Genomic DNA, 16043 nt, shown 5'->3' with positions numbered 1-16043 from the left:
CCCAAATGGAAGCGAGAGTGTCAGCCTCCGTGCATAAATGGCCCCCAAGGACAAAAGAACATCGCGAACACCATATCCGCCATAGGGTAATGCTGGAAATGACCTCCCAAGCTGACCCTGCAGCTGAAGTAGGCAGGGAATCCTGAGCTGGTACAGGTACCAAAAGCAAATCCTGTGGCTCCATGATGCTGGCCTCTGTGGGATCCCGTCTCTGGCAATGCTGCATGAAGAAACCATGGTCTCCTGGCTCTGACTCAAAGAGAGTTAAGGCTCCAGATCCTCTCCCCCAAAGGGCAGCGCCCCATGTCATGAGAAAAGACTTGGATGTAACATATGAGAACAACCTGAAGATACCTGTTCAGACCACTCTAGAGCTGGGGCAGCTCCATAAACAATGCTTGCTAGATTCCTCTGCAAGCTAACAACGCATACACAAGGAGGTTCTACCCATCTGCTGAAGCCAAGTACCCACAGGTATGCCTCTATGTATAGTGAGCCAAAGAAAGTAGGAGACTTTCCTGGCTCTACTGATGCCCCAAAAGTGAGTCTAGTAGCTCAGCAAGAGCTCTGCAGTAAGTCCCTGTGCGCGCCAATGCTGGGAGGCAGATGGTAGGTGATGAGAGTCTCTCTGCTAAAGCATGTAACCTGCCCTCGTCGAGTACTGGAAAAAGGAAAGAGGACGATCGCCTGCCACTGGAGCAGGCCATGCCCACTCAGCTGGGTCCCAGTCAAGCTCCGCAAGAGGTCGACCCTGAAAAATCCAAAGTCTCCATCTAATATCCTCTGCAATGGTCAACCTGGAAGGATCTGTGGCCCATTCCTTACCCAGGCAACCAATGATCCTGACTCTGCCAAAGTAGCTCCTGCCGATCCAGGGGCTGAGCGGGATACAATCTGTGAGAGGAGTCTGCCTCAAAATAGATAAACGGTGCCGGTCCTAAACGAACTCCGATGCATAGCCCAGCTTCACTAAAACAACCTGACCAAGTAGAGATGGGGTGAACACAGGCAGGATCTGTGAGTATATCCCTCCACTGCTGAGGAATAGCTCTCATGATCAGTAATCTTATAGCAACAATCTGTCGAAGTGGCCCGTGTCTATCTCTGATCACCTCCTTTGACATTTCCACACCTCCCCTGAACCAATCTCCAACTGTCACAACCCCCTGAGCATGCCAACTGGCCAAAGGAGTTCTAAGTTCTGTACCAAGGGAAGATCCCTGATACCGAAGCAGGGGGTTATGGTAAAGTGGATGTCTAGCAATTCCCTCTCTGGAGGAGGGAACTGCTCTGATGAGGTGCTGTCGAAAAAGATCCCAGATCTGAATAAGCCTTTTTACCAGTGGTGAGGAAGGCTGAGAATGCTGGTCCACCAGGAAGATCCAACTGACTCTACCTGCCCACTGGCCTGCTGCTCTAGGGGTGCACTGATGAATCCCATGCAGTAGGAACTGCTTCCACGGCTGATCTCCTAGAGTCAAACCTCTAACAAGAAGTTTGACTAAAAGGGCTCTGCTCTGCATCTCCGGATCAAGAACCCCAAGTCCTCCCTGCGAGGAGGGTAAAGTGATAGTATCCCATGAAACTCTGGCCCTAGTGTCCTCAGAACCATCACCACCACTCCACAGAAAGTTCCGAAGCAATCTCCTCACCTGGCGAATGGAGTCAGCATGAAAGCACCAACATGACGCAACGTACCACATAGTCGCAAGTAGAACCTGGTTGAGTACCAACGCTCTTCCGGCCAAAGAAAGTCTAGCCGTACTCCAGTAGGCTAGCTTTCTCCGAATACTTACAAGAACTGGGGCAAACTATTGCATCGGGGACACCTCAATGCCAACTTGGAAGCGTAGATATCTCGTGGAGGTGCCTCTGGGTATCCACACAAAGCCTCTGTCTCCTCCCCATGCTGGGGTTGCCTGCTGAGCTCTTGTCCAGATGCCTTTTGATTTGTTCCAATTGACAAGTCCCCCTGAGGCTAGGCAGAACGTGTCAATTGAGTTTGCAGCAGTAGCAAGACTATATGCATCTCCTCTGACTGTCAGTGCCGTGTCGTCAGCAAACTCAATGTCCAGAAGCTCCTGCTCCTGCCGGATAGGCAGATGAATGCCCAAAGTGCCATGACTAGTAGCTTGCATAAAGTATCCCATAGCCTGCGCTACGAAAAGGAAAAGGTAAGGTGCAAGCAAACATCCCTGTCGTACTGATCTGGATAGCTGAAAAGCTAGTCCTCTGCCTCCACAGACCACCATCCTGCTAGAAGAATGAGAGTAAAGTGAGGAGACCCAAGAAATCCATCTATCACTGAAGCCTAGCCTCCTCATAGTGCCCTCCAAGAAACCCCAGTCCACCCTGTCATAGGCTTTCTCAAAATCGAGAAGAAGAACTGCAATCTCCTACTGACTTTCCTGCGCCCAGTGAGTGGCCTCCCAAAAGGTGAAGATATTATTCAAGATACTCAGATCTTGGACAAATCCTGTCTGAGTAGCTCTGATGATATCTGGCAGCAAAGGCTTTAAGCGAAGAGCCAAGGTCTTCGCTAGGATCATGTAGGCTGTCCCTAGAAGTGTAATAGGTCTCCAATTGCGTAGGACTGTCTTGTCTCCCCCTTTCGGGATGAGACAAATCAAACCTGTGCATAATGTCTCGCCCAAAGATCCTGTATCGAGAGCCTCTGAAAAGGCAGAGAGTAGATGAGGCCCAATCGTATCCCAAAGAGCTCTGAAAAGAAGTGGCGACAAACCGTCCTCCCCCGGGCATCTATCTTTGGGCAGCTCATGTAACGCGTCCGTGATCTCTTGGAGTGATAGTGGGCTATCCAAAACATGACTCATCCTATCCGAGACCATCTGGGGGACATGACTCCAAATCTCCTCTCTAGCTCTGATCATCTCCTCGGTGACTGGATCGGCAGTGTAAAGAGTGGAGTAGAAATCGGAAGTGATCTCAACAAGACGGTGAGGGTCCGTCTGAAGATACCCTGCCTCATCCACAAGTCTACGAAGGCTGTCCAAAGAGTATCTCTGACCCGCTGCCCTGAAAAACTCTCTAGAGCATCTATCCCCCTTCTGGATCCAGAACGTCTGCTGGGAGTAAAACCTGAACTGGGCCCTCCTGCCCTGAATCTCCTCTAGTCTCTCCTGAGCCTCCGAAAGCTTCCCTCTGATGAAAAGAGAATGAGGAAAACTCCGAATCAATCTCTGAAGTCTGGATACCTCCGCTCTTGCGTTCCAATCTCTGATTCTTAGCTTTTCCTTCTCTTGCCCTCAACTGGCAGGCCATGCTGACTCTAGCCAAAGCCCTCTCTACCCACATCAATCAGCCCTGATCCACAGGATTGTCCTCTGACAACCAAGCCCCTCTCAACCGTTCCACGAACTCTGCATCGTGAAAAACAAAGTCCGGAACCCTCACAGAGCCTGTGCTCTCCAAACAGGAATCTCCAAACAGGAGGTAGGGAGAATCTGCAATAGGACTGGAGCATGGTCAGATAAAACATAACCCGGGTGGATCCCAATCTGTCCTCCTCTGGCCTGGCCCCATTGGCCAATATAAAACCTGTCAAGTCTGACCAAAGAAAGAGAGCCATGGAAAACCCCGGACCAAGAGAACTGAAGACTGTCAGCCAAGTGACGAAAGTCATCCAATCGAGCTGCATCGTGAAGTCTAGCGTGCAAAACAAAACTATCCCACTCCACTCTCTCCCTATCAGAAAGGCCACCCTCTAACTGGCCTGACTTGTCTTCAGAGAATTCAACCATGTTGAAATCTCCTCCAACAATCCAAGTGTCGGCCTGAGGAAGGGACTCTCTGAGCTGTCTCCAAAAAGCACGTCTGTGGGCTGGATCCCTGGGGGGCATACACATTGAGAACACCAACTACTGTGCTCTCAATCTGAAGAATAACATAACATGCCCTGCTTTCCACTAGTGTACCCTCTTGGGTGATCTCTGAGGCCCACCTGGCTGAAACTGAAATGCAAACTCCTCCCCTCGTGCCATCTGCTAGGCTCCAAAATATCCGGCTCTGTCCTCTGAGTAAGGATCTGCATTTGTCAATCCTGTCCTGGGAGAGCTTATGCTCTTGGATAAGCACAATGTCTGGAGGGGACCCTGAGGAAATAAACCGAAGGGGGTCCCTAAGCAGTTGCAATCTAGGAACACCCGATCTACGACCATCTGCATCTGAGGTAAATCTGCGGCCGTTCAGTCCTCTCACATTCCATGAAATGATGGACAACCTAGACATCGGATGGAAGTGAGGGGGTGCCAGTGGTACGACACAAAACTCTCTTTGACGGCGCAATCCAAAGTCGGTCTCTGATCAAACTCCAAATCTGCCCCAACTCATGTAAAATGGCTCCATCCATGGGAATAGTACTCTGGCGCGAACTGAGGAGCTGAAAGTCAAACCAACCAGCACTCCTGGGCACATCAAAATCTCCCTGAACCTCAAAGAACAGAAACAGAAAGGCCCTGCCACCGAAGCCAGGTCGGAGAGTCCTAGGGCATGAATGAATCTGCGAGCCGACTATACAGTGAACCGGTGAGAACTGAGTCATGCTCATGAGCTGTCTAGCAATCTCGCTGTCAAGTAACTCAGCTGACCAGCTTTCGCTCCCCCGAGATTGGAAGCTGCCCTGCGGAGAAACGAAGAATGTGCCCCTCTTTGGAAAGAGTAACAGATCCCAAGTACTCCTCTACCTCCTCTGACCGTCGACAAAACACCGGGAGAAGTTCCAATCGGGTGAGGGAGTCTGTGGTAACCCCTCGAGCCAAGAAGGGCCAAAACTCAACGGGTAGATCTCTATCAACCATCCTGGGGTCAGGTCTAGGAGCCCGAAGAGCTGAAAAGGGCTGAGCTGTCCTAACTCTACTCCTGGAATAGGTGAGAGGAAGAGGAAGAATCTGCGACGAGGTGCCTGTCAGCTGTTACGCTCTAGCCGAGGTAGCATGACCTCGGAAGAATCAATCGACATTTCCCTTAAAGGATCTATATTTGTAATATATTTATTTGCACTTCATGTAAATGATCGAGAGGGAATCAATGTCAAGGTCCTAGGTGAGGGTTGATAGCACCAGACTATGTGGATCTAAGGCTAAGGGTCTAATGCAATAAATGTGCCTAGGGGCAAAGGAAACTAAAGCATCCCAAGAGAGGGGTGAAATGTTGCATTAGTAAGGCCCTATAATGATGACATGTGGCATCTAGATCCATCTAGGGAGATGGGGCTTGTTGAAGCTAGAGAGAGATGAGAATGAGCTCTCACGTATGTTTTTTTTGGAATTCTCAGTTGGCTCTCACGTTTCAGCAAGGTTGGCTGGGTGGAACAATAGTGGTGCTTCTCCCATGATTTGTCTGTAGTTAGAAGTTAGTGTGTTACAATTGGTATCAGAGCTCATGGAAGAGATCAAGGGATGGACGAAAGATCAGAGCCTAAGTCAGAGGATGAGAGGGGATTCATGATCTACGATGAAATGAAAGACCTGAGAAACAGACGGTGAATTAGTATGTGACGGGCATCGTGATGAACGGGTCTTTGATCTTTGGTAGCGGTTAGCAGGCGTGGAGCGCAGGCACGTGATACGATACGTGGACTGTTCGTGAGGTTTGATCGACGTTGGCCTACGCAATAAAACAGTTAACCTCTAGGTTTCGGAGTCGTTGCTGGAGCGAGGGATCCCATAAGACAAGTTGACATAGATAGGTGTTGTTGCTCGTGGTCTACGACGGAGTGAAGGCTTAACAGGACGACTCTGCTACTTGTGACCTCCATGCGATGGATGTTTGACGAATTACGGATAATGAATGACAACAATGTGTCTGCGTGTGGTCCTCCCGCACTGATCGTAGTATTTGCTCGGGCTTGACAGGGGTTGTGTGACAAAGGCCTTGAACATGTTACGTGGCTGCCTGCTATTCGTTGGTCGTTGGTAGAAGGTGTCTCTGCTATGGCGAGGTGACCTTGTTGAAGGCTATTGGGTGCATAGAGAAGCCTGTGGAGGTCGGTTTGTAATAGTTGTCGACCTGCTTCCCTGGCGCCCTTACGGTCAAAGCCCTCCAATGCCACGCAGGCAGGTCGTAAGCTGAGATTGGATCGAGAGGCAGAGACTTATCATTTCGATCAGAGAGCAGGCTTCGGCGACTCAAATTGTGATGTGGAGCTGAGACAGATTTAGACCAGGGAGCATTTTACTCATTTTTCCCTTTGTTCTATCATTCTTGTTTTGTCAGGAGCAGATTAGGCTTTTGTGGTTGTAGCAGTGTTTGTAGTTTTCGATGCTATAGCAGGGATAGATTATGCCTGTGCATATGCCTGTGTGCTTCAGTCAGAGTTAGTTTGTAGGAATTTCCCTAGTATAGGGAAAAGCGCTATTTGGGTTATGCATGTGTCAAATGCCTATTTAGTGTGCATGTGGGATTGCAGGTATTCCCTAGTATAGGGAATTGTGTCAGAGTGTCAGTACACTGAATTGTGTCAGTTTGTAAATACAGTGTTTTAGCGGTGTTTTTAAAAAAAAAAAACAAGAACAAAACAAAACACCCATTGAACTAAATGGAAGCAAAAGAAGAGGCTTCCAGGAGGGACCCTGGTGAGTCAGGAGTCCGGCCGACCCAGCAGGTATCGCGCCCAGGAGCTCACACCTTATCTGGCAGGGTTGCATTACTTGAAGATGCCTTGCAGCAGTTATTAGCGCAATAGTTACAGAGAAATGCAGGGCAGTCTGAACTTAGAAGAGCAATACATAGTATGTCTACCAAACCTTCTCGAGAGCAGAAAGGAAAGGCTCCAATGGAATCGGAGTCTAGTGTCCATACAGTCGAGCCTAGGAAGGCTAAAGTACCAAATATTGCCAATTACAGGCCGGAAAAGTATTCTGGTCGGATAACGACCGTAGTTCCGATGTCATTGAGACCTGGTAACACAAATGGGACGAGGCGTTCGCCATTTGTGAAATCAGGAATGATATCTAGAAGATCCGCGAGGCCACTCACATGTTTAGTGAGGCAGCGGATCGGTGGTGGATTAAGCAACAAAAAGATGGTATAGCATCCACTACCTGGGAGGGGTTTAAAAGAGAATTCAGGAAACACTTCTTCCCTCCTGACAAAGCATCCCGAGCTTGGGATCAGTATAGGAACCTTCGTCAGAGAAATTTGTCAGTGGCAGAATACACTGAGAAGTTTCGAGAGAGCATAATGAAGGTTGATGAACCCCTACCTCAATCAATCCAAGTGAAAGATTTCATATTTGGATTGAATGATCAGATAAAAATGGAAGTTCGGGCTAAGTACGCGAACACGTTAGATGATGCAATAGCCATAGCCCTGAACTATGAAGATACCAAGGGCAGCAGGCCAAGTGGGTTTGCACAGGTCGGAACCCAGTATGGGTATCCGAAGAAATCTGGGTTTAAGAAGAAATGGATTAGTAAAGGGAGTGGTTCTCAGGCGAGTGGTCAAGCCAAGCAGGCGAAACCAGCTGAAACTCCTAAACCAAGTACCACCATTGGAGTGAAGAGGAAAGTAATCCCAATGGCAGCCCGGGCTTGGTCTAAGTCTCCCTTAAACCTAGAGCAAAGGGATAAAGCGAGGAGATAAGGCTTGTGTTTTGGATGCCTTCAGCCTCATCAGTGCAAGGATTGTCCACAGAATAAAGATCATCGGATGGCTGAGATGGTGGTCTCAGAATGCGACGTGGAAATGGAGGGAAGTCCTAGAGCGGAAGAGATGCAGATTCAGCTAGCGGGATCTTCTCAGAGGTCAGTACCTTGTTTGTTATGTGTATCTGTTGCTAAGCTAGTAACGAGTGCACCTGATAACATCCTATCTAAGCCCATAGCAACGGGGTATACAGCCTTTAATGATACGGAGTTAATTAAAATAAAAGGGCAAGTGGCCAATCATGATGTCATTGTGTTGTTTGACTCGGCGTCAACTCACAATGTGATTAACTTCAAGCTCGTGAAGAGGCTGAAGTTAAAGACTAACCCATCTGACTATGCGTATACAGTCAGGATGGCAGATGGAAGTTCAACTGAAGTATGGGACCAAAGGGTTACCCAGTTGGAGCTTCGTATTCAGGACTATGCTGAGAAGCTTGATTTTGAAATGACCAAGCTTACTCATGCAGATATAGCCCTGGGTGTGGCGTGGCATTCTAGGAAGAATCCAGCCATTGATTGGAAAAAGCACGTATATCAATTCAAGATGAATGATGTGCTTTATGTCTTGTGAGGTGAGAAAGATATACCTCAGGGACCGTTGGTTTCCGTGATGGAAATCCGAAAAGCTCAAGAAGAGTTTTTATTCCTTTGCACAGCATCGGTAGAGCCGGTTGATTATTCTTCGGCTAGCACTGATGTTACGCAAAGTGGTGAGATGGCCAAGCTGGCTAATCTTATAACAGAGGAGTTCTCTGAATGTTTTAGGGATGAACTACCTTATGGGTTACCTCCAGTGCGGAATGTTCAGCATAAGATTGAACTGATTCCGGGGGTAGAATCTGTAAATAGACCTCCCCATAGAATGAGTTTTACTAAAGAGGCGGAGGTGCGTAGACAACTGGAAGAATACCTCAAGTTGGGATAGATTCAACCAAGTTTCTCACCTTTTGCTTCGCCAGTGATATTAAAGAAGAAAAAGGATGATACCCTTTTGCTTCGCCAGTGATATTAAAGAAGAAAAAGGATGATACATTTCGCCTCTGTATAGATTACAGAGCATTGAATAATATCACTGTTAAGCACAGGTATCCGATGGCTCGGATTGATGATTTGCTAGATGCATTACATGGAGCCGTGATTTTCAGCAAGATAGATCTTAAGTGTGGCTACCATCAGATCCGGATTAGAGCCGAGGATGTGCATAAAACCGCTTTCAGAAGCAGGTTTGGTCATTATGAGTTTTTGGTAATGCCCTTTGGACTTACCAATGCTCCAGCGACATTCTTCATGCTTATGAACGATTTAGTACGGCTGTATATCGGAAAGTTTGTAGTACATTTTATTGACGATATTCTAGTGTTCAGTAAAAGTATTACTGAGCATCGTGAACACCTGAGAATAGTGTTCAGTACTTTGAGGAAAGCCAGTCTTTATGTAAATAAAAAGAAAACTATACTCTGAATGGTTAGGCTTGAATATTTAGGATTCATAATTACTCCAGAGGGGGGAGAAATGGATCCGAAGAAAGTGGGTGCGATACTAACTTGGCGAATCCCTCAGAGTCTGACCGCGTTGCGATCATTCTTGGGATTTGTCGAATTTTATAGAAGGCATATCAAAGGATATTCCGAAATAGTATCACCATTGACTAATCTGACCTCGGATAAAGTACCTTTTATATGGGGACAAAATCAACAAGAAAGTTTTAACACCGTAAAACAAGCTGTGGTCGCTGGACCGGTGTTAAAAATAGTTGATCCCCAGAAACCGTTGTTCCTGGAAACCGATGCAAGTGGCATTCAGTAGAAGCAGTTCTCCTTCAAGAGGAAAGGCCAGTAGCCTTTGAAAGCAAGAAGCTTTCTCCCTCTCAAAGGAATTGGCCAACTCATGAATTAGAGTTGTATGCGGTTATCCATGCTTTGAAAACATGGAGGTATTATTTGTATGGTTCAGAGTTTTATGTGGATGTGGATCATGATACTCTGAAACATTTTTGTAAACAGCCTGACTTGAGGGGCCGCCAAGCTAGGTGGACAGAGCTCATGCAGGAGTCTAATTTAACGATTCGGTACCGAAGAGGGAAGGATAATAAGGTTGCTGATGCGTTGTCTCGCATTATGCACAATATGAGTTTTACGGTATTAGAGAGTGCTCTAATGACTGAGATCAGAGAAACTCAAAAGGTGGACGAGTTTGTCCAGAGCTTATGGCCTAAAGCTCATGTGTTAAAACCCGGGGAAAATGAAAAGGATGACCTAGCATCCAGAAAAGGCCAAACTTATGCAAGATATACCGTAAGGGATGGTACGCTGAAAAGAAATCGCAAGGTTGTAGTACCTAGTCAGAATGATCTTAGGCAGAGAGTCATTCGACAGTGCCATGATAGCCCATGTGCGGGACACCCAGGGGTCGAGAAGACATATGATCTCGTGAAGCGAGATTTCTTTTGGCCAAAGATGAAAAAGCATAGTCATGAATATGTGACACGGTGTTTCTCGTGTCAGGTAAGTAAGGCCGAGCGGGTGAAGCCACCCGGACTTTTACAGCCCTTGGAAGTACCACTAATTAAGTGGGAGAGCATTTCCATGGACTTTATTGTAGGGCTGCCTACAACACAAGGAGGGTATGATTCAGTCCTTGTGGTGGTTGATCGTCTAACCAAGATGGCTCACTTCATTCCGACTAGAGAGTCTGTTAGTGCCCCGCAAGTAGCGGATTTGTTTATTAGACATATATTTCGTCTGCATGGATTGCCTAGATCCATAGTGTCAGACAGAGATGTCGGATTTACCGGTCATTTTTGGATAGCGGTATTTGAGTCACTAAGGACTGAGTTGGAAATGAGTAGTGGGGATCATCCTGAGACGGATGGTCAGACGGAGAGAGTCAATCAGACTTTAGAGGATATGGTGAGGGCATATGTGTCATTGAGGCAACATACATGGGACAAGTGGTTGCCATTGTTAGAGTTTGCCTACAATGATAGAAAACATTCCTCTACAGGGTTCAGTCCGTTTGAGCTGAACTATGGTTATAGACCAGCAAATCCAACTATAGTTGGAGTACCTCAGAAAGTGCCTCGTGCCGCAAACTTTGTGGTTCAAATGCGGGAGATGCTAGCACTTGTGAGAGGTAATATCCGCCAGGCTATGGATAGAGCCAAGGTGTATGCGGATGAAAACCGGTCTATAAGAGTATTTAAGGAAGGAGAAAAAGTTTTTCTCAGAGTTCCTTTGCACTCGAAGTCGTTAACTTCAAGAGAGTGTGCTAAGTTATCACCTCGATACTGTAGGCCGTGGTTAATTCTAAGAAGAATAGGCAAGGTAGCCTATAAATTAGAATTACCACAGGGGTGTAAGGTGCACCCGGTTTTTCATGTTTCGCGCTTAAAGAAATTTTTACATACAGGTGACTCACTAATCTAAGGTGTGGTTTTGTTTTAGGAGATAGAGGATAATGTGAGGCGCAAACCAACAAGAATCCTGGACCGAGGAACAATGCAAATACGAAATCGGAAGATACCCACGGTGTTGGTTGCATGGCATGGTCAGCCTCTATCCGAAGCTACCTGGGAATCCGTGTACCAGTTGTTGAGAGTGTTCCCAGACTTTATCATCGAGGATGCTGATATCTGAAGAGGGAAGGAATGTTATGCTCTAGCCGAGGTAGCATGACCTCGGAAGAATCAGTCGACATTTTCCTTAAAGGATCTATATTTGTAATATATTTATTTGCGCTTCATGTAAATGATCGGGAGGGAATTAATGTCAAGGTCCTAGGTGAGGGTTGATAGCACCAGACTAGGTGGATCTAAGGCTAAGGGTCTAATGCAATAAATGTGCCTAGGGGCAAAGGAAACTAAAGCATCCCAAGAGAGGGGTGAAATGCTGCATTAGTAAGGCCCTATAATGATGACATGTGGCATCTAGATCCATCTAGGGAGATGGGGCTTGTTGAAGCTAGAGAGAGATGAGAATGAGCTCTCACGTATGTTTTTTTTGGAATTCTCAATTGGCTCTCACATTTCAGCAAGGTTAGCTGGGTGGAACAATAGTGGTGCTTCTCCCGTGATTTGTCTGTAGTTAGAAGTTAGTGTGTTACATCAGCGTGGGTGACTGATAATCTCGCTCGATCTCATCTGCTAGGATCTCCCAATCCTCATGCCTGTCTGGGTACTGAGCGAAATATGTGACCGCACTCGCAAAAGATTTGGATAAACCAGGAGTGAAAAGCTGCGAGGACGAGGCTGTACTGGGAGGGGTGTCTAAAAGGACACTTCGCATAGCAACAAAGGAAGGTACTGTGCGACGGGGAAGAGAAAGAGGTCTCGAGGGAACCTCGTACAAGTGCATGAGATCCTGAAACAGGCTCTGACTCTGACCTGTGTCGTGAAATACCACTCTCTCAATCGACTGCTGGGAAGAGGCATCCATCACAGTAACAGCAGCCTGAGCAATCTCTTGCTGGATAACTGTCTCAGAAACAAGTAACTGAACCTCCAGGGTAGTAGTATCAAGAGTCGTCAAGTCCTTAGCTACAGTCTCCTGCACAGTGTCGTGACCTACCTGTGGATGGTCCTCCGCATCTCCCCTTTCCGGGGTCTCCTGCACAAGTGTCTCAACCCCCTGGGCTACCGTCTCCTGCACAGTGTCATGACCTGCCTGCGTATGGTCCTCTACATCTCCCCTTTCTGGGGTCTCCTGCACATGTGTCTCAACTCTTTGCCATCTCTGAGCTCGTACTTGGGGCTGCTCGTGCTGCTGGCTCTCCCTCTGTCTCCGTCTCCTCCGAGCTCTTTGTGAAAGCTATACCACTGGGGGCACCTCCAAGTCCTTTGAGTCCAGTGGAGACTCTCCCGGAGGAGTCTCCTCTCTCTCTGCAGAAAGAGTCGAAGCAAGCTCAGGGACCCCTGAGGGCTGAACTGTAGGCTCTGGGTCACCCGTAGGATGAGATGGATCCGGAGTCCCTGAATGAGGCCGACGATTGGGGCAATCCCTAATAAAGTGACCTCTCTTCCGACAGAAAAGACATTGATCAGGAAGACCCTCGTACAAAACCCTCTGTTGAATCTGGACCCCATCTCCCGTGGAGTACGAAATCAAAGTAGGCAAAGGTCGAGGAGGGGGGAACTCTGAAGTGAGTCTGACCCTCGTAACACGTGTACTAGCAAGTGACTGAGCATAGGAAAGTCTAGCACCTGATGGGATGACTGTACCTGCCACACTACCATATGCTCCACAGCTTTGCGACAAGAGCTGACCTCATTAGGAAGTCCAGGGAAAAGCATCCAAAAAGAGACCTGGCGCGGTCCCGGGGAAGTAGTACTGAAGTGCTTCCGCCAAGGCCACAAATGGATGACTCTACTCTGAAACTGAATCGGAGAGCTCATAAGTACTCTTTGATCCTGCTCTGCAGACTGAAGGCCAAAAGAAAAGTACCCTCTGCCAAGCAATCGGAAAACCGTAACTGGAACACCCAATGAGGCCATGTTGGTGTACACCCAATCACGTAACTGTTGGCCTCTACCGGGTAGAAAGCCAATGATATGCGTCAAACGAAAACCCTCCTCTACTGCCTCAATCATCTGCACAATGTCGGGAGGAAAAGAAACTGTGACTTCAATCTCCTCAGGTTCGGCGACGGGAGTGGCATTAGTGCCCTCCATTGTCTCAGCTTGCGCTGTCCTGAGGGGAGGAGCTACCTCTGCAGAAATTACTTACCAAGAACTCACAACCAACCACTAGCCAATCCCAAGAACTTGGTTGAATGCCCCAAACTTCAGCCTGCGTGGGATAGCAAAATGAGGATCAAACCCAAGCCTGAAAACAGTCCGTTCAATGCTGAAGCAGAAACTCGGCCAATGCCTTGGAACCACGAGCAGCAACAGCCCCGGAGAGGGCCCTGATGCAGCCCAGCTTGAAGCACAAAAGGAAAGGGGCGGACAGCAGCAACAGCCTGAATGGCGGCGTCGGGCTGGCGACCTGGCCGGCGCCTGGCTGCCGACCTGGAGGCGGCGGCCTGGCTGGCGACCTGAAGGCGGCCTGGAGGGGGCGACCTGAAGGGCAAGGGGCAAGGGGCGCGGCCAGACAGGCAGGCTAATGGCGATGGGCTGGTTGATGGCGACAGGGTGGTGGCGGGCAGCTGCAGACGGGAGCTCCTCCCGTTTTTTTTTTTGATAGATTTAAAGTTAGAGTTCAAATATTTTCATGACTATTTTCCTAAACTTATTTGTGTATTCGGTTACTGATAAATTCTTCTATCGAAGATACTTATACTCATCTCAAGGTGAGGACTTTTCAATTGAAGTAATGTCGGGCTCTACCAGCCTTTACAGCCGAAAACTCGATGACACAATACAATCTTTCGTTTCTTCTTTCAGCTGGTAAGCTCCAGTTCCCTAGAGAGATTTAGACACCACATGTCCCGTTTTTAAGTCCTACCTTTGATGAACCTTTTTTACCTCCTCCTTGGGAGACACTTTAATCCACTTTCCCCTAGGCAACATTTCACAACTAGATGCACCAAGGCCTTTGGCCTTAGATCTATCTAGTCAGTGCTAGCACCCTCACTGATGACCTTGGCATTATAACCTTTTGCCCATATACATAAAGCGCAACTCAAAGTGCTATATAAATATTAGTCTTCTAAAGGATAATGTTGATTGACCGTCACAAGGTCATGCTATCTCGACTAAATCTCGACTAAAGCCTAACACACTCATTTTCACTTCATTCAAGCTGTGACTGCTTGCCCCTTTGTTGTTGAAAGTGTTCTTGTTTATTTTCCTTCTTTTGGTTTTATAGTATCTACCCTTTGTTTTCCTAGTATAGTATACTATATAACATAGTCTATCTTAATTATGTGCAGGTGGGGCCAGGCATACTTGACGAAAGACTTCTTTCACATGTTAGGTTCTCGCATGGCAGATCGCATTTTACTTATCATGGTAGAGGAGCAAGGGGAGCTTATAGCAGGAGCTTTGAATTTAATTGGAGGAGACACTCTCTTTGGTAGATTGTGGGGATGTCTTCCAAGGGCATATTATCCAAACCTTCATTTTGAAACTTGCTATTATCAGGTATGACAATCTCTCTCTTTCAGATTTACCATTGCTTCTTTTGTGTATATGTATCCTTCCTCTTTATTAAAAGGCAGCTTATTTAATAGACAAAGAGAGGCACCTATAACTTTAAGTGGGGCTTGCATCATACTTTAAAGTGGGCACAAGATGCACAAGAGCATTGCCCTTTTTTCTTTTTCTTTTGTTTTTCTCCTAAAGGAAGGTGATGACCCAAAATAGAAAAGGAGCCAAAGACAATGGAATTCAGAATGTGCAAAAAAGGGACCATACAGAAAAAGGAGCAAAGTTAAAGTTGAAGACTTGACCTTTACAAAGAACTGAAGCAACCAACTTGCAACCAACCGCTAATGACCATGTGGCATTTAATACAGAAAGGGAAAAACTAGACTATACAAGTAGATATATTACCCTTGATGCTGTGACAGTGCCATGGGTGGAACATCCTGCCATAAGCTGCCCTTGACCTAACACTAGAATTAAAAAATCACTAGTGGTTCCAATACTGACACCAAACTGAGCAATTCTAACACGTGCCAGGTCTTAGAAAGAACTTGCTTTCTGTTTCAGCTTCAAGTCATGATGGAAATGAGTAAGCTTCAAAAAGCACAAAGGCAATATATTATATTAGATCCATTCTTTAGCACTTTGTGATCAAATTGTTGAAGGACACCGTGTCTACTACCTATCCATGTTCCACATCACAGCTCATTACGCAATGCGCATTTATGCAAAGGATGGTTCACATCAACCCAACAGCCTTTGCATATTGGAAAAGCGTAATATGGAAATGCCTTGGATGTGGTATAGTCACGTATCTCCTTTGTGAGGGATTCAGAGTTGTGGGACAGGCAAGGTTTTTGGGCAGACTGGTCCCGTGTAGAGAGACTACATGTTCTACTTCTTGCTCCGATGATCCGTAGCAAGCCATCGGTTCCACATCATATCCTGTTAGCAAAGTTTGGTTCCTCTCTTGATGCAGCCTTTCAGTTGGTCACATATCTGCATAGAGTCGGGAACTTTGGCACCAGGACATCCGAACAATGCAGCTTACCATGGCTGGCCTTGATCTCATCTATTGCATTAGAGGCAAAGGCAGGCAGAGGAGTTTGTATGCTTAGACACACAGATGGTTTGCATACCTAGGACTCCTTATGGACAGACTGCCATGGTTTAACTATAGCCTTGAGGCTCCATCCACTCCGTTCACCTATCATGAGGTGAACTAGGTCATCAGGAAGGATCTATTACAGCTAGGACTTGGCTAGCACCTCATGAGCTTATTTTCAAACTCAGCT

At 47.0% G+C, this 16043-nt stretch overlaps 1 protein-coding gene across 3 annotated transcripts in view; it reads left to right on the top strand.

Moving 5' to 3' along the window:
- Positions 1–16043, top strand: part of LOC147904037 (acyl-CoA) — a 110597-nt gene that overhangs the window by 83529 nt on the left and 11025 nt on the right. For all 3 annotated transcript variants that reach the window (XM_087370140.1, XM_087370132.1, XM_087370148.1), the window contains exon 10: positions 14535–14745. In XM_087370140.1, the coding sequence (XP_087226266.1) occupies positions 14535–14745 (211 nt within the window). The remainder of the gene's footprint in view (positions 1–14534; positions 14746–16043) is intronic.

The sequence above is a fragment of the Dipteris shenzhenensis genome, chromosome 3 (genome assembly GCF_047967505.1).
Source record: "Dipteris shenzhenensis isolate YYH24624 ecotype China chromosome 3, Dip_SZ_1.0, whole genome shotgun sequence".
Lineage (NCBI taxonomy): Eukaryota > Viridiplantae > Streptophyta > Polypodiopsida > Gleicheniales > Dipteridaceae > Dipteris > Dipteris shenzhenensis.
This window is presented reverse-complemented; position numbering and strand designations above follow the sequence as displayed.